Source organism: Harpia harpyja, chromosome 7 (genome assembly GCF_026419915.1).
Source record: "Harpia harpyja isolate bHarHar1 chromosome 7, bHarHar1 primary haplotype, whole genome shotgun sequence".
Lineage (NCBI taxonomy): Eukaryota > Metazoa > Chordata > Aves > Accipitriformes > Accipitridae > Harpia > Harpia harpyja.
Window position 1 is genome coordinate 5,111,660 of NC_068946.1, and position 20,333 is coordinate 5,131,992.

Sequence of the window (20,333 nt, forward strand, 5' to 3'; positions counted from 1 at the left end):
GCTCCCACACAGCTGGAAATCCCCTGAAGTATTTTCTTCTCCCATGTGAAATATGCTACCTAGATACTAATAGGATAAAAATTAAAAGTGCAGCTATCGGATCAACTTTCAATTACACCTTATATTAGAGTGCTATTAACAAAGCACAAGGGTTCAGGAATAGTACTGTTCCACAACTTGCATGCTGTTGATCTACATCTTCTCATAGCAAGAGATCAAGATGGAGGCTACAAATTCACTTTCAACATGGTTAACACTGTGCCAAGCCTTTTGCTAAAAAAGCCAAGGCTACTACTGTATTTTTTCATTAATACCGTGACAAGACTGACAAGCAGACATTTGCAACAGTCCATGATAAAGGTTAATCATGGCACTTGTCAGGATACACCTCATCTTTGATAAATGAAAACCTCTGAGCTTTTTCTCTCCCCCTGCAGGATCACAGTTGATCTAGGGATTAGAAACCTATTCTTAGTCCCCTTTCCAAACGACTAAACATATACTTGAAGGCCACCTCTTGATAGCAGGCACATACATTCAGCCAATTCTTTGTCTATTTGTCACTAAGAAACTTAAGTCCAACCCATGGCCACAGTGACAGCAGTCCAACTCTTGCTCCCTGCAACAGGTTTAAAACAGGGTATGATTACACAGAGGTAGGTATCCCTGCTCATCAGCCTCCCCCAAAGTAACTCAGAGCCACACTTTGTTGGGTGGTTTGATGCTTTTATTTATCACATGTAAAAACACTACTATTTCTGTTTGCAGGTACTTCTTGCAGCACTGCAAGTCACACAGCTCCAAACATTGAAGACCAGACAGGCAGAGAAAGGAATTAAAGTGTTTATGCCCAGAGTGACAAGGTCATGATCCCAGAGGGTGTTTAATACACAGAAACCCCCCCCCAGGAACTGTTCTACAAAAGCAGTAGAGCATTACAAGTAACAGATCAGAGTTGGTGAAAACACTACATGAAGGAATTGTCTCAGGGGGAGAGGACCTGCAAACTGGTCTTTTTCTTTCAGCTGCCCTTATCTTTCTAGTATAGGTAATTGTGATCTAAGTAGATGACTAGTGCTTTAAACCAGAACAGGGGTTGACTGATCCACACAGCTTAGTGGATACAAGGGTTCCTGAAGTTCCTTCCAGCAAAACGGGCCTTGCTGCCAAGCTCCTCTTCGATTCTGATGGAAAGGGAAGAGAGTGCCGGGTGTCAGCAGACAGTGTATAACTCCTGCATTAGCACAGCTGCTGGCCTTACACTAAGTCACCCGATCTACCTGGTACTGAAGATACTATCACAGAGTCCCACCAAGCAACTTCAGTTATACACACATTTAACTGCACTGGTCAGTATCACCCACCTTACATAGCTTTGCCCAAACATTTTAAGTGCTTGCCCAAGGGAACAGCATCATGCAGATAGAAGGACAATGTCTCATATCTAGTATCGCAGGACGCCTTGTGTGATGCTCCCCTTCAACATATCTTTTATGGGCATTACCCATCCAACTCATCATTTAGCCTACAGTCAGCTCTGCAAGTGCAGCACCAGCCCAAAGCCGCCTCTGCCAGTGCCAGTTTGTCCTTAAGCTGCAGAGTGTTTGAGATGCAGAAGACCAAGCTGTTCCCCAAATGTATTAATGGAACAGCCATTCTATGTCAGACTTAACCCTCAACCCTTTTCCCCCTGATAATCTCACCTCAGCAGCTGGTTATACTTGGCTAGACGCTCAGATCGGCAAGGGGCACCAGTTTTGATCTGAAAGGGAAATCAGAAAGTAAAGAACTACAGCAGAAATAAGGCCACAGATGCCAACACAAAACTATTCTATTCTGTTGAGAATTATAAGCATAAGCACAAGCTTGGTTTCAGCATCAGACTCTAAATATCTGTATACTCACAACCGGATAGGGCTTGGGAGCAATAAAGTGTTCATTTGCTAGCAGCTTCAGTATCAGGAAAACCTGATATACCCACTGGAGTTGACTAAGATTTGTTTTAAATTAGTGGTTAAAGGTGAGTTTACACAAGATAACATGTTCCCTTGTCGCATTCCCATTAGACAAATCAGCTTCCTGTATACAGAAACAGCAAATCTACACGCCTTAAGTCAGAGCAGACCCCATCTACTGTGCAGCATGGCTTCATCACCATATTAACTCATCAAGCAAAGAGGCAAACTACAGCAGCCACAGATACCAACCTGACCAGTGCAGAGACCAACTACCAGATCAGCAATGAAGGTATCTTCTGTTTCTCCAGAGCGATGACTCACCATCACACCCCAGCCATTGGACTGGGCAAGCTTGCAGCTAGAAGAGAAACAGACAAAGCCTCACACCATCCCTGTTTGCTTAGCAGCCTTTGCTCTAGCTATGATGCCAAGTGGCAGGCATTCCTTGCTTTGGCAAGACAGAACTGCCCCTTGGTACATCTTAGGATTACGTGACAACACAGTGATAAAGAGCTGCTTTTACACATGCTTAAAGCCAGTAAAGTTGTTTGATGTGCCTATAGGACTTCAAGACCACAAAGGTACAGGTTTACTTGTCGATATCCTCTATTAGTTAACAATTGTTCTCTCTCACAGATGGCCAATCAACAAACTTCTATTCCACTAACTCTGGTCTATATGTTCATCTCCCTCAATTAGACAATCACCCTCCCTGGCATGGCCAAGAGGGGAGAACTTACGCTTGCAGAGACTCTGTCACTGAGCCAATCTGGTTGACCTTAAGAAGGAGGCAGTTGCAGGATTTCTCCTCCACAGCCTTGGCAATACGCTTAGGATTGGTCACAGTCAGATCATCACCAACCACCTGGATGCCAACACTGCCAGTGAACTTCTTCCAGGCAGCCCAGTCATCCTGGTCAAACGGATCTTCAATGGACACCACTGTAGAGAGATACAAGGAGCTTTAAGACAGTGCCGCCCTGAAAGGTCTTGTTTGAAATCAGTGGCACCAAAGTGCTGCAGCCAAGTATTATCCACCTCCAAGAACATTCCTAAGACTCCTAAAAGGCTAGCTGTTTGTTCTGCTCTTGATCCCTCCTGTAAGGGAGGCTGCACCCTAACTCTTTCCTTCAGCAATCAACCCCTACTCACCACTACTACCATGCTTCTCGTTGACAAACAACTTACAGGGGTAGTTCTTGACAAAGCCCTTGTACAGGTCAGCCAGCTGATCGGGAGAAATGTATCTGCTGGGATCATCAGGGGATTTGAAGTCCAGGTCATACTTTCCATCACGGTAGAACTCTGAGGCAGCCACATCCATGCCAATGACAACCTTTTCAGTGTAGCCGGCCTTGCTGATAGCAGTCTTCAGCAACTCCAAAGCTGAAACATGGTAAGGTACTTCTGAGTTCCCACCAAACATCTCAACTCAAGAGCTATTCAATTACCAGAACACTACATTCACTTGGCAAAGAATCTCCATTACCCCCTACAGAAAGCCCAAAGGCCCCACAGAAAAGGTTCTTAAACTCTCCCACTTCTGAAGTGACTGGAACAAGATTTTACTTTTAATACTGCTTTTACCTTGTAATACTCTTGAGACACCATTATGGGATTCATAATCTCTTCAGACAGGACTACATGTCAGCCCAGAAAGCTTAATACTAGACGATAGTACATCCTCTTTCAGCTTTATGCACGTGGGCAGGAAGTAGTGACTGCACTTTAGTCCCTTTCAGCTCCAGATCAGGTGTTGACCATGAAAGTGGTAAGCATCCAAACCCAACAGGCAATGTGATACACAGCCTGCCTCTGCACAGGGCACCCTCTCTTTGCATCTACCCGTTTTCCACTTGCACATTTATATGCAGGACTAGAACTACTCAGTAAACACATCTGAATACTACCCACTACGCTACCGTGTTTCGCAGAGTCCAAGCAAGGAAATTCAGTGTGGTCACAACCAGTAAGACTCTCCCAATCACCCCTGACTCAAAGCCAAGCAGTTGGATCAACCAGGATCTTTACAGTAGAAAGCTTAGATCAAGTGTTCTTGTTCAGGGTTTTTTTTGTGGGTTTGGGTTTTTGGGAGTTTTTGGTTTGGTTTTTTTTGTTTGTTTTGTTTTTTAAAGATGTTAACGTAGTCCAAACTGCAAAAGCAGCTGCTGCCAGCAACACAAATTCCTTGGACTGTAATGGTCATTCAAGGTCATATTCACTGGTGTCTGCTAGGGTACAGACCTAGCAAGAGCTGCATGTGACTGTGGTATTCAGAAACACCCTGATTTCTGGTGGTGGCTCAGTATCTTCAGTGTCAGGCAAAACAGTTCAGAGGCCACCTTCAACAATAATATAACTAGCAGCTTTAAAGTAACAAGTAACTTAAGAGTTCTAGTACTCTACTGGCTTATTAGCAGCTGTATTTCTGCAGAAGAGGCAGAAAAACAGCTCTGCTGATACAGTTTTTGTAGGAACAGGCATTTCACTTTCCACAAGACAAACTGCCTCCCTCCTCCAACAGGTTTCTGAACAAAACTGTTTGGCTGCAGAAACAACAAAAGCTTCAACTTCCCAGGGAAGCCTCCATGCACTCCCACACACTACCAGGCATAGCTGAAACTGTTTTTGTCCTTTGTCAGCAGAAAAACAAACTCCACTGAACTTAGACTACTGACTTCTGGGAAACCTGCAATGCATGCAGACATTCCCATACCACTTTTCAACTAGGAGGGGGTAAGATTCCCTTAAGCTGCTACAGGAATGAAACAGTAATGAGGTATTGAAGTCAAAGCCATCCTCTCAAGCTGCATAAACTGATGTTCAAGGGAATAGCTCTGTGGTCCTATACTGGACCACACCAGTGTGGCTTCTTGGAAAGTCTGTCAGGATAAGCAGAGCAAAGAAACAGCAAGTCCTACAACCTACTCATCTTGCTTTCCAGTCATACTGGACAGGTATGGTCTTCATTCTCTGGCTAACAGTTACACCTCCTCCCACACTTAGCTCATTCTTACCTTCTTTATTTTCCAGGATGTTGGGGGCAAAGCCACCCTCATCACCCACGTTGGTTGCATCCTTGCCATACTTCTCCTTGATTACATTCTTTAGATTGTGATAGACCTCTGCACCAATGCGCATTGCCTCCTTGAAACTGTCAGCACCCACAGGGAGGATCATGAACTCCTGCATAGCCAGCTTATTGCCAGCATGGGAGCCACCATTGATCACATTGAAAGCCTTGGAGTAACCAAAACCAAAAGTCAAGTTAGAATGTTTCAGGTAAATTGATACCAGCATTTATGTTAAGACTCTCCATTCTCTAGAAAACTTGATCCAAGACCACAAGACATCATGAAGCACCTGGTCAGATCAAGTCTTGAGCTAGCCCTACCAAGAGACTTACAGGAACTGGAAGAATGACTTCTGCATTTCCAGCAAGGTCAGCAATGTGACGGTACAAGGGGACACCCTTCTCAGCAGCACCAGCTTTGCATACAGCCAGAGATACACCCAAGATGGCATTGGCACCAAATTTGGCTGAAATAAGAAGAAATTTTTTACATAAATGTTAGGTCTTCATAAAGAGACTCAGCAATACCAGCACCATGGTCTTGATTATGGAAGTGCACAGCATATGCCATGCACTGCCCATTGTTTCCGATACGGCAAGATAGAATTCTATAAACCAAAATGCATCTTTTCACACCTCACTGCAACACAAAGCTCACTTACATTTGTTCTCCGATCCATCCATTTCCAGCATCAGTTTGTCAATCTTTTCTTGCTCCACAACGTTGACATTCTGCAGAGAGAAGCAAGCAAAGCACTGCTTGACACCAAACATGGCTCTACAAACTCTTACCTACCCACTGCATTTTTTATTTCCCTGGCAGGCACCAAGACTTGCTTAAGGGCAACTACCAACAGCTGAAGAGACCAGTTCTTGTCATTATCACACAGCAGCATCTTCTGTAAGGCTATCATGTCCCTTGACTTCCTGACATTTACACTGCTATCTGCCTGGCATAGCATAGGAGAAAGGCCCAGTTTATGCCCCCTGCCATTTCAGTGCAAGCTCAAAGACAACCAGCTTGATCGCAACATACACACATTTGTAACTTAATACATAATGTTCGGAATTGTCACTAAGCATGTGCAATCACTTTATGCATTAACAATTAGTTTTGCACCAACCTTTCTAGCTAACGGTTAGTGCCCACAAAGCACACGGGAATCTCGCTCAAGCAGACTTTACTAAGATCCCCTCAGATTCCCCTCCAAATTAGCCAGCTTGGATAAAACCCAGTCCCTCCCCATCATTCAGCCACCCTTTTAAGCATAAAGCAGCTTGTATCTTAACTGCACACCACTGAAGTTCCCAGGTGCTTAAGTATTTCTGCACACAACACTAGGCTACTAGAGATTGTTTAGATTAAGTATCAGATATGCAGCCATTAAGTAAAGCAATTCCTGTAGGTAAGTTTGTTCACATGCACTCCAATACACAGGCTAACACCCCCCGCCTCGCAATACAGTTCCTGTAACTGTCTCTAGAGAGACAACCCATTAGTTAGGACACACTGGACCAGCATTAGCTGATGTTAGCAGAAGACAGATTGCTCCTACCTTGCTAATCAGTGCAGGTGCAATTGTTTTATTGACGTGCTCAACAGCTTTTGAGACACCTGGAAGGAACAAGCAAATCAGACACGGGTCAACCACACTGGCTATGCAGGCATTAGTAGGTGATCTCAGTAACAATAAAAAAAAATCAAGAACACCACCTCATGCTAGTCAAACCCCAATTCAACCTGAGCTTACAGCCAAATCTGAACACTTATAGAGGTCACCTCAATTGAATGGAAGTTGCATGAAGTAAGCATTGTCTAGGAATGCCTGCTGCAATGTTAGTTTGCAAGACCATGCACTGGAGAAATTCATCCAAGTGACAAGGTTGCACTGAAAGCACATCCATTACCTGTGTACACAATGCTGTCCCCAGGAACTCGTTAACATATTTAACAGCTCTGGATACACCTGACAGAAGCGAAATGGACAAGAGAATCAAGGAAGAGATGAAGACTCAGCCAAAAACAAAGCCAGTCATGCAAGAAAAAGCAAAGGACACAAACAGGTAAACAGACCTACAAGTCAGCAAGTGTCTGATACTGAGCAGCAGACTAGAAACAAAAGGGTTCAAAGGGTAGAGGAAACTGTGCGTCAGCCAGCAAGACTGTATTTGGTCCTTCCATCCAGGTTTCCATACTATTGCAAACACCATTGTGGACCCAAGCCTCAAGTGGCTGAATGACAGCATTTAGAAAAGGTTTTAGGATAGGCTATTCCTATCCATTCATAGAATGGATGAGTAAGGGGAAAGAAAAAGGTTTCCCCAGAAGTTAAGCATGCAGCAGCTCAGGCATTTCACTATCTGCTATTATTCTGTCACATTGCTAACACATCACCTTAGCATATGTTTTACACTTGATACAATGCTGAAGTACACTGTCTCTTGCACCTGGATGCAGGAACAGAAATTGCCTGCTCCTGGCTTCAGACAGGGCATAAAGCATGAACACAGCACCATCCTTTTAATCTATGTGGACCTACCATTGTGCAAACCAGAAGTTCCAGTATGAACTTGCTTTTTGCCCCATAAGCAGAGACCATCATTAGCCAGCTACCGATATTAGCCTAAGGAATACAGTCATCCCTGTATGGTGGTTAAAGATTTCCAGACTTAAGCCTCAGAACTGGTGAATGCTAATTAAGTGCACCCTGAACCACATTAAGTGTCTTTTAAATGGTCTAAGTCTGCAGATCTATATTACAGAAGACCTACCAGCTATCTGCAACTCATTCCATTTGGCAATTATTTTTTCATAACTCATGTTATTCCCTAGCTGACAAAAAACCTTCAGCTGTGATAGTCTGTTGTAGAAGCTCAGACTACCGTCTAGCTAAGTGCCACGAAAAACTGCCTGTAGGATCAGATTTAACAGGTCTAAACACACACATATTTAGCACACTGAGGTAAGTACACATTTACTCTTCTCAAGGAAAAGTGCCCTAGGTCAACAGCATAAGCTCTTCAGCTCTGGGATATTCAGTCATCTGAGAGTTTATTCTGTGTTAAAGTAGTAACAACCATGAATCTTCTCAGACAAGGCTCTCCGAGTTCAATTCAGTAGTTAGCCACTCTAACCACTCTTTCTTAATATGCACAAAATATTTCAGCTTTCTTTTACTGGACTGGCAGAAAAGCTTGAAGACAAGTAATTCCCTCTCCCAGCCAAAAGTTAAGTTGATTGCATATACTTGGAAGGCATCACCAATGCTTTTACAGCAGCAAGCTGAAAAGGAGTCCTATCTGTCCAAGCTCTCAGAATTGTCGTAAGAATTACTATTAGGATGTTTACTAGGTAATGACATCTTGTATGCAGCTATTTGTTTTCCCCCATACTTGTTCCCAAGCCAGTCTGGTGACCACTGTGTTTAGTTTCCTTTCAGAACATACAGCCAGTCCCCAGCCAACTAAAATACTACACCACTAACATGAACTTAAGTACCCTGGCTACCTACCATGACAGACAAAAAGCTAAAAGTGGCTTTATTATGCAGTCTGAAACAAAAGTATCTTCCATGATTACCAGTGTAAAGCTGCACATGAGCTGTGGTCAGCAGCTGGCCTAAACCTCAGGTTCAGAATTTAACATGCTGGGATCGAAGGAGCCTATAGTACCAGAGCAGATACATTTAACAGTTCTTTGAAAATTTGGTCTATGAAGAGATCTTGTGATTAGCTGCAGTATCACCCAGCCTTTAGGAGCAGGTAGTTCAGATGCTCTTACAACACGCTACTGAAGCACTCTGTACTCTGACATGCACCAACATGCAGGGCAACAGGAGTGGCCTAACAAAGTATGTTGGGGTATACTGTACTAGAGACATGATCACCTAGCTGGCATGCCCGAGCTCCATGTACCCACCTACATAAGTACAGTGATCTCCACCACTATATAGCTGCGCTGCTGGAGGCAGAGTCACTCTCCACATTGTCCCCTGGAAAATCCAGCAGTCTGTGCTTTACATCTGCCCCAGCCACACAGCCTACGTGTGGTATGCATTGCTATCATCTTACTGTTAATCTCCATTACTTTTGCTTAATTGCCATACCTTGTACAGAATGTGGACAGCAGTAAAGGAGCCCCTGTGTCCTCTGCTACAATCTGGCATAAACATACACAGCAGCACAGTCATTATAACGTGCCAAGCTGGGTACCAAAATTCAGGTTTACCTTTCCCCATGTAGCGTGTCTTGTCATTGTCACGAAGCTCCAGAGCTTCATAGATGCCAGTTGAAGCACCACTGGGAACAGCAGCTCTGAACAGACCTGTTTACAACAGAAACAAGAACTCTCTTAGCGCATTCGAACCCTCAAAAGCATTGTCCAACCATACACCATCCCAACCTACCACATACTTCCATCCCTGGAGATGGGAGAGAATCTCTAAACTACATCTCTGCTCACTTATACACTGATCCTGAGAGAGCCGTCTGCTCCTTCACAGCATCACCAACTCATCAGTGTCTCCCTCATGCTGATCAACAGCAAGTTGACTCACTCATTCTCTTCCACTGTGCGTTTCAATTGTTTAAGTTAGAACACTCATCCATTCCCCTTCCAAAAAGGGTAGCTTTATTCACTGAATCTACTTTTGAGCTCAGTTTGGCAGGCAAGCTCTTAAATTCTTCCAAGATGCAGCATAAAAGGGACAATTAGGAGGCCTATTTTGTTAATATGAGTTCTGAGCTCTTCCGGCAACAGCACAGCCACCCAGACAGCCCATTCTTCCAACCAAGGATGCTGAACTTTGAGCAAGTCAGTACACTGGAGTCTGTTCTGCCTGTGCTTCAAGATGCCAGTCTCCAGTCTTTCCCTTATCCCACTACAGCAAAGAGCTTAGTAGGGGCAATCTCATTAAATGACTGCATTAATCTTTTGAGGCAGAAAGATCAGCTATTTAGTTAGTGTATTACAGCTATTGTGTTTGCTCATTCCACCAAACCACACTGGTATGTGTTTGCACAATGCCTTTGTCAGATCCTATCAGATATGAGATGAACAACTAACAAACCAAGGGAAAGTCCTGCAATAATTAAAAATATAAGATGTTATATGTGAAAACCCAATTAGACAAGTTTAGTCATGCCCGAGTACTTACAGAAAGAAGAAACCATTACCCAAGATTCAACTCTGCAGCAGAAAACTGTTTCATTACACAAAGTTACTGCTAGACAAATCAAGAATTAAACTTCAAGTGCAGTCACACAGAGTTTAGGGAACACTGAAAACTAAGACCATTAGCAGCTGCTTAAGGACAGGAATGAAGGCCTTACTAACACCGAGTTTGTAAGCGCTATCCCAGTTTACGCTCAGGGCAAGGGGAGGACAGCAGGTTTGGATTAACACTTGCACAATTTAGACTGTAAGCAGCAGCACACTTCAAAAAATGCTTCACTGTCCAGGCCAGTATCTCGAGCTCAGCAAATTCATCCCAGTAGAATGAGGTAGAGGTTTTTCCTCCAAGTCCCATAGCAAGCTCTGCAATATGTTACAGGTATGAAGGAAAGAGTAAGGACAATTCCACTGCTAGAACAGGACAGTTTGTATACTTCTGACTGTCTCTTCAGTTTTATCAGATACAAGAAAGGAATAAACATCTACAGCTAAGGACTCACCTTTGTTGGTAAAGAGGTCTACCTCAACAGTGGGATTCCCACGAGAGTCAAAGATTTCACGGGCATGGATCTTGAGAATAGACATCTTTAACACCTGAAAAGAGTTTAGCATTAATCATAGAATGATTTGGAAGAGACCTTCAAAGATCACCTACTTCAACAGCCCTGCCATGGGCAGGGACATCTTTCACTAGATCAGGTTGCTCAAAGCACCATCCAACCTGACTTTGAACACTTCCAATGATGGGGAATCCACAACTTCTCTGGGCAACTTCTTCCAGTGTCTTATCACCCTCACCATAAAAAATTTCTTCCTTATATCCAAACTAAATCGACCCTCTCTCAGTTTAAAACTTTCAGTTTTAACTTGTTCATCAACATTCTTCAAACACAGCTCTGTGCAATCAATCTTTCTTTAAACACATAAAAGGACAATCCCCACACCTCTCCTTCCTTGCCTGTCCCTCCTCAACAGCTTAGAGCCATCGATGCCAGCACTCCAGTCATGTGATTCATCCCACCAAGTTTCAGCAATAGCAATTATATCATAGCTTTCCAGGTGCACAAGGGCTTCCACCTCCTTCTGTTTGTTACCTATGCTGCATGCATTGGTATAGAGACACTTCAGTTGGGCTACAGACCCTGCCAACTTTTTAGAACAAGCCTGAATTCCTTTGAGGCATTTCACAACTGTTTCCCTGTTGGTTCCTAATATATCAGTAGCATCTCACTCTCCTTTGTTACTCAAAACTCCATCTCTTTCCCCCCCACTAAGTCTAGTTTAAAGCTCTCCTTATAAGTCTGGCCAGCTTGTTGGTGAAAATGCTCTTGCCCCACTTCGTCAGGTGAATCCCATCAGCTCCTGAAAGACCCAGCTTCTCAAAGGTTGATCCATGATCATAAAAGCCAAAATCCTGAGGATGGCACCAGCTAGGCAGCCAGGCAATCACCTGTTGAATTCATCTCCTCCTTCCTCCACCCCTTCCTCTGACTGGGAAGATAGAGGAGAACACCACCTGTGCTCCTCATCCTTTTAACATTGCTCCAAAGGACATAGTCTCCTTTAATGTTTCTAAGTTACCTCACTGCAGTATCGTTAGACCCTACATAGAATAACAGGAGCAGATGATAATTCATAGGGTTCACCAGGCTTGGCAGCCTCTCAGTGACATCACGAATGCAAGCTTCTGGTAGGGCAGCAAACTTCTCTAGAGAAGTTGTCTCAATGGAAAATGGGCACTTCAGTGCCTCTCAGTGAGGAATCTTGAATTACTAATACCTTACATGCTTTTCTGGTGGCACCAGTTCTAATGCAGGTGGGTGGTTGGATCAACTTTGCATGGTTTGCTTTTCCTGGATCCCATCTATTACTCGCACGCTCTTCATTCTTCGACCCCAGAGCATCATGCCTGTTACACAGGAGCATTTCAGAGGACTAGGGAAGATTCTTCCACCCCAGGTGGTGACAAGGGTCCAGCCTCCATCTCATGAACTACTGCTACTTGCATCAGTTAGCTCAAGGTTGAAGTCAGGCTTACCTTCCCCTTGCATAGCATTAAAGCAGGGCTGTTGCTCAGCCTGGGACAGCGCACAATACCATCTATCTTCCCCCTGCTCACATCTATTGCACTGCCTGTTGAGCTTCTCCTGTGACATAGCTACTTGTTCGAGGAGTTTTTCCCAAGATTGCACTTGCAGCTATGACATCCACTGCTGCCTTCATGTGCCAGGGGGATTTCCAGTTACTGAAGCTCTATGCAACCCAAGGTCTGGACAGCTATTCCAGTCCTCAAAAGGACTGTTTGGGTAGAGACATCAGCATAGTTAAGCTGTAGTGCTTCTGTTTGGGTTTCAGCCACAACCTTGCAGTTGCAGCAGGTGGACACCATGTTCTTTCAGCAGGTCACAGTCTCCTTATAGTTCTTGTGGGGGAAGGGGGGGGGGAAGAGAGTCCACTAAAAAAGTGGTAATTCTTTTGCAAAATGCCATCCTTCTAATTACCTGGAGACCTCAAGCTTCTGGGTAGGCTTGCACAGCCACCAGTTGAGCTGGGGTGACCATGAGGTTGCAGCCTAAGCCTGCAGGTGAACAGAGCAAGCAGCAGCACAAAAACTGGCACACCTTTCCCACAAGAGCTGCCATGCAAACTGCTGATGCTGCTCCCAACAGACACCTCTCCCTGTTTCAACACTGGTTATTGGTGCTCCCTAGAGGCTTCCAGCAGCTTGAACTGGCCACTGGCACAGCTGGCATCACCCAACTCTCACTCAACCCTCATGAGACCTGCTGCCTGGTCCCTCTCCCACACAGCCCAAGGGTGCCAGGGGCACAGAAATCCCCTCAGACACCCTCCCCAGGGACCTCACAAGCCTTGCACTCCTCTCAGCATGCAGCAATGCAGCAGCTGCTGCTGCTACCATCAGCTTGACATTCATGTCCTGTAGTAACACCTGCAGTCATAAGAACAGTTCAAAACCATCACTTCACACTACTTCAACTAGGAAAACTTTTTATACTTGGTGAGAGTTAGAGTCTTACGTTGAGGACAGAATTCTCAACCTAGGTGGGAAGAACAGTCTAAAACCAGAAGCCTCGTTTCCAGAGAGATCTAAGGGAATGTCACCTCACCACGTAAGAGCAGCCAAGTAATGCTAATACAGGAAATCTCTGCTACTAGTTAGAATTCTTTCTGATAAAAGACTAAAGTGCAACAGTTCTTAGTATGCACAGAAGCTGTTCAGAGCTGAATGTAACCTATCTTGAAATAGAAACAGACAGTCACAGCTCTAATTAAGAGCTCGCATTAATAGTTACACCGTCTTGAGTACTTACAGAAATAGCTTTTCCTCCTAAAAGGAAAAAAAAAAAATCACCACAATCTTTTGAACACTTCCTTTTCCCCCTTTCTCACATATCTATACACTTTTCCTTAATAAAACTGCAGTAAGCTCAGCTACATTTTAAAAATTAAGTCATACAAATGCCTGTAAGCCATCGACTGGCACCAAACCCAGCTCATCTGCAGAGAAGCTCAGCCTCAGAAGCAGAACTGTCTGGAAGCCAGCTTTTTGGCAAGCAAGTGTGGGTGGTAACCCTGTTTACAGAAATGGCTATGAATCTCTGCAGTTACTGCAAAGTTAAGAAAACAGGACCTTAGAAATACTGCTGCTTGTATAGAGCTTGTGTGGGGGGGTTAACTTCATACACTATTCTTCCTCCACAGCAAATTTTCCCTCCCCATGTTAAAAACACAGGTAGCCATTTGGTTTGTCCCCTTGGCTTTAGGGTGTGCCTTCCAGTTGTCCTGCCTCTACGCAGCATATTGTATAGGCAGCTCAAAGACTTTAGCTATTGCCTGCTTTACAGTAAGACCCACACACTGACATATGACTAACCTAAGCAGCAAGACAACTTGGTTCAAGCTGGCCTTCATGCTGCCACTACTTAACTTTAATCAGTGAATATGCAAGCTAGAAATAAATCCCTGCAACTCTCCAGTTATCAGTCCCTACCATGCTAACACTTATCTCTCCGCACTTGCACTGAGCAATGGCTAATAGGAAGAATCTCCATTTATCTGAAAAGGACTTTCAGAGGTTATTAGGCTGGCACCTGCTATGCCTTACTTCCATTTGCAGAACCATAGCTCTGCAACAAAACATTAGGTGCCTCACTCTTCGAAAGCACAGCCAGCTCACAGGAAGTCTTAGTGCAATGCAAGAACTGTTTGTTCACCTTCACAAAGAAGGTGGCACTTTAGGAATACACACTGCAAGAGCTTCCGTTGGGAATGTCTGCCAGGTTTGACATGATACTCCAGTGTCCTTGACAAATGACCTTTCCAGCAGTCCCTCCCTTTTCTTTAGAAGGAGACATTTCACAGCACTGCACCATTCCAGAGACTCCTCACACCGTTGGTTTGGGGTTTTTTTGGCTCATTTTACAAATCCACCCACTTCTATGTTCAAGAAACAGTTTTCCCACTGAGCTGCTCCTGGGTAAAAATCTGATGCTGTTTAGCTGCTCAGAAGCTGAGCATTATGTGTTCTGCCTCAACCAATTCAGGCAACTCATCTAGAAAGCAATTCAGCCCACACACAGGTCTAGCTGTAGAAATGGTAACTGAACTCGAGAGCTCATCAGTGGCACTGCCTGCTCCAGACCTTTGTACTTAGTGATGGAGCTAGCCAAACACACACAAATATCAGAGAGGTATTTAATGCATGCATTGCCTTAAACCTTTTTTTTGGTACTATGATCTGCTGGCAAGGTCAGTGTCTCCCTTCAGGAGAAGAGCCACACACACCAGCTTTCCTGGCCTTCCCAGCAGCACACGTTGTTACCTACTTCAAGGCTAAGTTACAGCCCACTGCGCTACTGCCAGTTCTGGGTACTAGCTTCGCTATCAACTGAAATCCAAGAAATCACCACTTAACTCCCTGTTTGATCCCATCCTCTGCACAGTGCATGCAGTACTCTAACACCAATGCGGGCTACTCCAACTTAAAATCATTTCCAGAGGTTTTGTTTACAGCCAACTTTACCACCAAAAGCTGTATCTGAGTTATTCTGTAGCCACATTTCTCTTAAGACAGGGTTAAGACCGAGCACTGCAAGCATCTGAATGGACATTAAAAAACAAGAGTAAAGTTTGGCCATAGAAAGAACTATCCTAGTCAGTGTCTTGTTACAGAACTGCCACACAGTTATCAGTGTAAGTCTTACATGACACTTCAAAGTCCCATAAGACTACAAGTCTCAGACTATCACCACTCTGAAAAAAAGTTTACTGCTCCTTAAGAGCGTTGACCTCACTGTATTAGATCCTAACATACCAATCCTACTGCTGAAGCACTCCTAAAAACTGGATAAACGTCGAACAAAAAGGGCACCTTCCAATCTTACTGCCTTGTGTTCCACATGGTATTAATTCACCTCTATGCTCTGCAACACGATGCAACGTGTTTTAAATAATGCCTGGCAGGGAGTAAGTCACAGACATGTTGAACTACTTTCTCTCTTGCTGTTTAATAAGATGGAGGCCTGAAACTGCATTGCCTCAATCTGTGGGTTTGGATGACGAACTTCACTACTTCCTGCCAGGCTCAGAAAGTCACAGCCCTGCCCTGTGACTCAGCAGTCAAGTAACGGAACAGGAGAAAGACCAAGATCCTCTCCTGCAAACCTGCACGAGTCAAGCTGGTTAAGAGGCAATATTTCTTCCACACCTTAACAGCCAGAGACACACACCAAGTCATCAGGTGCTACTCCCCACGACTGCTGCCTCAATAACTAGCACTTAATTAACCCCACTGGGAGACCTAAGGCACACAGATCTGCGTGCTGACATCAAACATCAAATATTTGAGATGCGTAGCTGAAGGACATCCACTGCCACTAGAGAGGGGAAGGTCCAAATCACGACACGCAATCCGAGAGCAACTGTTAATGATTAAGAGAGAGAGGTTAAACCCTGCCTCTGAAAGAAGCCTTGACCCATCCCATTCCCCGGAAGGTTTTACACCCCCCCCACGCCCCTCGCTGCGCACGCTGACGGAGCTATGGCCGGCGCAGGCCTCCCGCCACCCCCGCGATGCGGCTGGCGCGCTGCGTGGCAGGAAACACGCCCACAGCGGCCAGCACCCCCTCGGAGACCGCCCAGGCCCGGCCTGGCCCCCGGGCAGAGCCGGCGCGGCCCCATCTCACGGGGCCGGCGGGGCCTTCGGAACTGCTGCCCGGGGAAGGAAATGAGGGGAAACCGCGGCCCCACCGGGACCTCTCGCCCCGCGTACAACTGCGGGGGGGGGGGGGGGGAAGATGACTGGGCCGCTGAGGCCACTGGCGGCCGGCAGGCCCTGCCGCCGCCACACTCACCTTCGGCCCAGCAGCCCCGCTACGCACCTCAGCCCCGCTCTGCGCCTCACCTCCGACTGAGACCGAGCGGCTGCGCGGACGGCAGGCTATAGCCCACCCCATGCAGATGAGCCACCCTCCTCCCGCCCCCCATTGGTCGGCTCAGCTCCTCTCCGGTTTCCCATTGGCCGGTCGGGCCTTTCACCGCTCTCCCATTGGCTACCCGCTCCTCGCGCCAGAGGCGGGCTCGCGTGCGTGCGCTACGTGCCGCTGCGGCCCCGTCGGCTCTGCCGTTCGCCTCGTGGAAAATCCCGGGGGGGGGGCGGAGCCGCGCGCCCCTCCTCCCCAGCGCGTGCTGCGGGGCGAGCGGGCGGGCCTGAGGAAAGGCGGGACGGCGCTGAGGAGATTTCTCCTCGTGTGGCAAACCCCGGAGCCAGCGACAGCCGGGGGGCTTTTCTGCTGGCCTGTGGGGACAAAGAAAACGGGTCTTTGGTGCGCGGTAGAGGTACTTGGGGTACATTGAGTGTGCATGTCCCTGTGTGAACATAGACACAGGCCGGTGGGGAGAGAGAGGAGGAACCTTACGTGGTCGTTGTCACTTAAAACTGGAAGCTGAGCCTTGATTTTGCCAAGGCCCGACAGGTGCGTGGTTCAGCTTAGCGCTGCCGCGTCTCTGAAATCCCGTCCCTGCTTGCTCGGAAGAAAGGTACAGATACGCTTGCACGCAAGGTGGGCATAGAAACGGCAACTGAAATCGGCAGGAAGGCGGCACGCCGTCAAGAGGAAGGCTGGGAGGAGAGGTGGGGGTTTATTAGTTCTAGGGAAGGGTTAATTACAAATACAATAAATTCTTACTTTGATTTTGAAGTGAATAACCGTTACGCTTCCTGGGGTGGAGAAGGAGCACTCATGCAATTTGTTACGACACCTCAGGTACTAGTGTGCCAACAGGAACAAAAACCTTTTCAAGTGTTTTGCCTGGATCTGCACAAGGGCATCTGATGCCCCAAGACACCTGCTTGAAGACAGTGTTGTGACCAAAAGATAATGGAGCAGAACAGAGCTCACCACTAGGCCACAGATTTAAAGCCACTGCCAGAATGGAGTGACTCATGCTCCTGAAAAGCTCCAATCCCGCCATGGATGTTGAAAAAAACATCACATTATTCATTGATAATTATTTAGTCTGCTGCATTATGGTGAAGTATGAACCATGCACCACTGAATGAACTGGGTGCTTTGTGATTGGCAAAGCCTCCATCCCTGGAAAGTAATACTCAACTTTCTACGGACTCAGCGGTAACCACGTGTCGTGGTGTTTAATAAGAACACAACCACCCACATGAGTTGTTCCCAGCTGCGGCACTGCAGAGGGATCCTCTTCCTTTGTGGACCTGTCTATCCAACTCCCCTGGTAGCTGTTCCCCGCAACCGGCTTGGCAAGGCCCCACTCCATCTCCCCCTTTGTGCTGGAGCATTGGACTCTGGGGGGGTGTGGTGCTGGTGGGGGGGGGGCATGCCTCCTTCCCCCTCAGCCCTTGTTGCCACCATTCCTCCAGGCTCTCCCTGGTGGTATGGCTGCCAGGGAATATTCTGCTTTGGTTACATTAGATAAGTTGGAGTTGTACCACAAGGTCTTTGTGGGTTTATTATGGAGAATAGCTGTGTCCATGCTTCCCATAAGCCTGTTTTTCTTCCAGGATTTTTTAACTGAGGGATAGTCACACATTGCACTGTGGAAGGGAGTCTGCAATGAGGGGAATCCCATTGCAAGGTCAAAACATTTGCACAGGGCCATCGGCTGACCTGGGAAAGGCACGGTCTTGTCCCTTCTCACATTCCCATGCCCTTAGCCTTCACTCCTGGACATGATTGCTCCCATTCAAGGCAGAGTACCATCCCCAGCTGTGAGCGTGTGAAGCCCCGAACAGGGACTGATGCTTTGTCTTGCTGGGACAATGCAGAGCCCAGACCCATGTGTGTAATCCCATGGGGACTCCCAATTCCCCTGGGTTTGCTTCCTCCCATTTCACCCGACACTACACAGCCTGTGCTCAGACTGATGGAGGCCTGGCTCTGCAGTATTTGAGGTACATAAAATCAAACCTGTGAAGTTCCCCAAGCCTAGAGTTGGGGTCTAGGGGCTCCAGTGATTTGACAGTGCCCAGTTCCTCCTGACTGCACCATACAAAACCATTTTGTTGCTTGCAAAGTTAGTTATGTTTGTGCTTGCTCCAAACTGCCTCGCCCTTCTAGCCTGAGTATGACTGATCATTTCTTCTGGGCACATTTTTCTTTCCTTCCTGAGAACATGCCCCCGAGACAAGCTTTAAGTCTAATAAAAAGCAAAGGAAATCTGTTGAACTGACCTCCTTCCCTAGGCACGCCATGCTGACACAGTACCTCACGAGGCCCCCCTGCATGACTCCTAGGCTCTTAGCAAGGAGACGCCGTTTGAAACCCAAGTGCAATATGGCCCACATGCCCACAACGGCACTGCATGCTGGTTTTTTGTGCTTTCTCTGCCTCGCTGGGTGTGCAGATTCATGTGGGCTGCACAGCCGTCAATCAGGTTGAAATGCTGCTAGGTTGCACACAGCTGAAATAAAGCAATATTGGAAAGGAAAAGCCCTTGGAATTAAACTGTCACTTTGTAGGTAGATGATTCTTTGCAGTGCCAACCTCCCCAAAACTGCATGTTATACCCCTTATAGCTGTGTCCTTGGCAGTAGTTCCCGACTTATCCTGGAAACTTACCCTTCCTGGTGCAAAGGCATGAGAGGAGAACATGCCCTGCAAAAACATGCTCCTGAGCAATCAGACGCTGGAAATCATAAAACTGGATTTTTATGCTGGATAACTGCTGGATTAAAGATGCTCCACCATCATTGCACTTTGTAAAAGTCCCTTGATTGCTATGCATGGAAAATCACATAGAGGTACTGAGTCTTACAATGAACTAGGGAAGATGGAGCACAAGAAAGCCTAAGGCCGGGGGAAATTCAACATTGTAGTAGTTGAGCAAAAGACTGACAGTGAAGTATGGTAGGGTGCTCTTTGGGAATAGAAGACATATTATGAAAGGTCATAATTAGCTTGGTGGCAGGTAGAAGTGGCGTGTAAAGCAAATCCTCTGGCCTGGGAAGCTGAGCACTGAGCCTGTTGCAGCTCCATATTCCTGTTCAACAGAACCAAAGCTGTGAGAGAGAACTGGCTGTAGAAGACCAGCCTAAAGTCTTCCGCTTGTCCCTTGCCTAGGCTCTTCTTTCCTTGTGACCACAAAACCAGCACAAAGCAAGCAAATGTCCTTTGCAGGAGTGTGAGCAACAAGCTGCGTGCTGAGAACCTGCATCCCCTCCTACTCGCACGGTCCCATCCCCGGCAGGCAGGACTCACTCTTGGTTCTGGCCGCAGACGCCATGCCAAGAGCCGTGTCCGCTCCACTGAATCGTGTGTCTGCAAGAGAGGGCGCAGCTGAAGACACTGGCACTACAGTAGCTAGAGGCAGCATTGATCAGGCATCCATGATCAGAAGTCTGGCACTGTTCAGGTGTTGGTATAATTTTTCCTGGGTCAGCAGTTTTAAAATTGCACTGTACCATACATATTAAAAGTCAGAGCTGATGTTAAAAATGCCACTGCTCAGTCATGTATCCTGCCTGATTTTTCTTTTTCTCTTTCTTTAAAGAAAAGGTTGAGCACCCCTAAGGCTATGAGATAGCTAGCTGACTTGAGTTTCTGTGGGAACCCGGGCTTGTTACCAGTTAATCAAATAC

General features: G+C 46.3%; 1 protein-coding gene across 2 annotated transcripts; it reads right to left on the reverse strand.

The window, feature by feature from the left end:
* Positions 1 to 705: 705 nt before the first annotated feature.
* ENO1 (enolase 1) lies at positions 706 to 16,703 on the reverse strand. 2 transcript variants are annotated; one of them, XM_052792269.1, is made up of 12 exons: positions 16,579 to 16,703; positions 10,705 to 10,798; positions 9,260 to 9,355; positions 6,588 to 6,646; positions 5,694 to 5,763; positions 5,365 to 5,498; positions 4,976 to 5,198; positions 3,147 to 3,344; positions 2,699 to 2,900; positions 2,208 to 2,316; positions 1,704 to 1,762; positions 706 to 1,184 (listed from the first exon to the last, which is right to left on the reverse strand). In XM_052792269.1, exons 1-12 carry the CDS (start codon positions 16,678 to 16,680, stop codon positions 1,115 to 1,117), a joined length of 1,416 nt encoding a protein of 471 aa, XP_052648229.1. In that variant the 5' UTR covers positions 16,681 to 16,703; the 3' UTR covers positions 706 to 1,114. The 2 variants fall into 2 exon arrangements, with proteins under 2 accessions (XP_052648229.1, XP_052648230.1); XM_052792270.1 differs by lacking the exon at positions 6,588 to 6,646 and adding an exon at positions 6,940 to 6,998.
* Between the last annotated feature and the right edge of the window lie 3,630 nt (positions 16,704 to 20,333).

Excerpts from the sequence above, each read along its gene's own strand:
- ENO1 (XM_052792269.1), bottom strand. The coding sequence starts at position 16,680 with ATGGGGTGGGCTATAGCCTGCCGTCCGCGCAGCCGCTCGGTCTCAGTC. Across the intron at positions 5,764-6,587 it reads CACCTGCACTGATTAGCAAG|AATGTCAACGTTGTGGAGCA; the intron begins GTAGGAGCAATC and ends TTCTCTCTGCAG. Across the intron at positions 2,317-2,698 it reads GTGACAGAGTCTCTGCAAGC|CTGCAAGCTTGCCCAGTCCA; the intron begins GTAAGTTCTCCC and ends TTTCTCTTCTAG.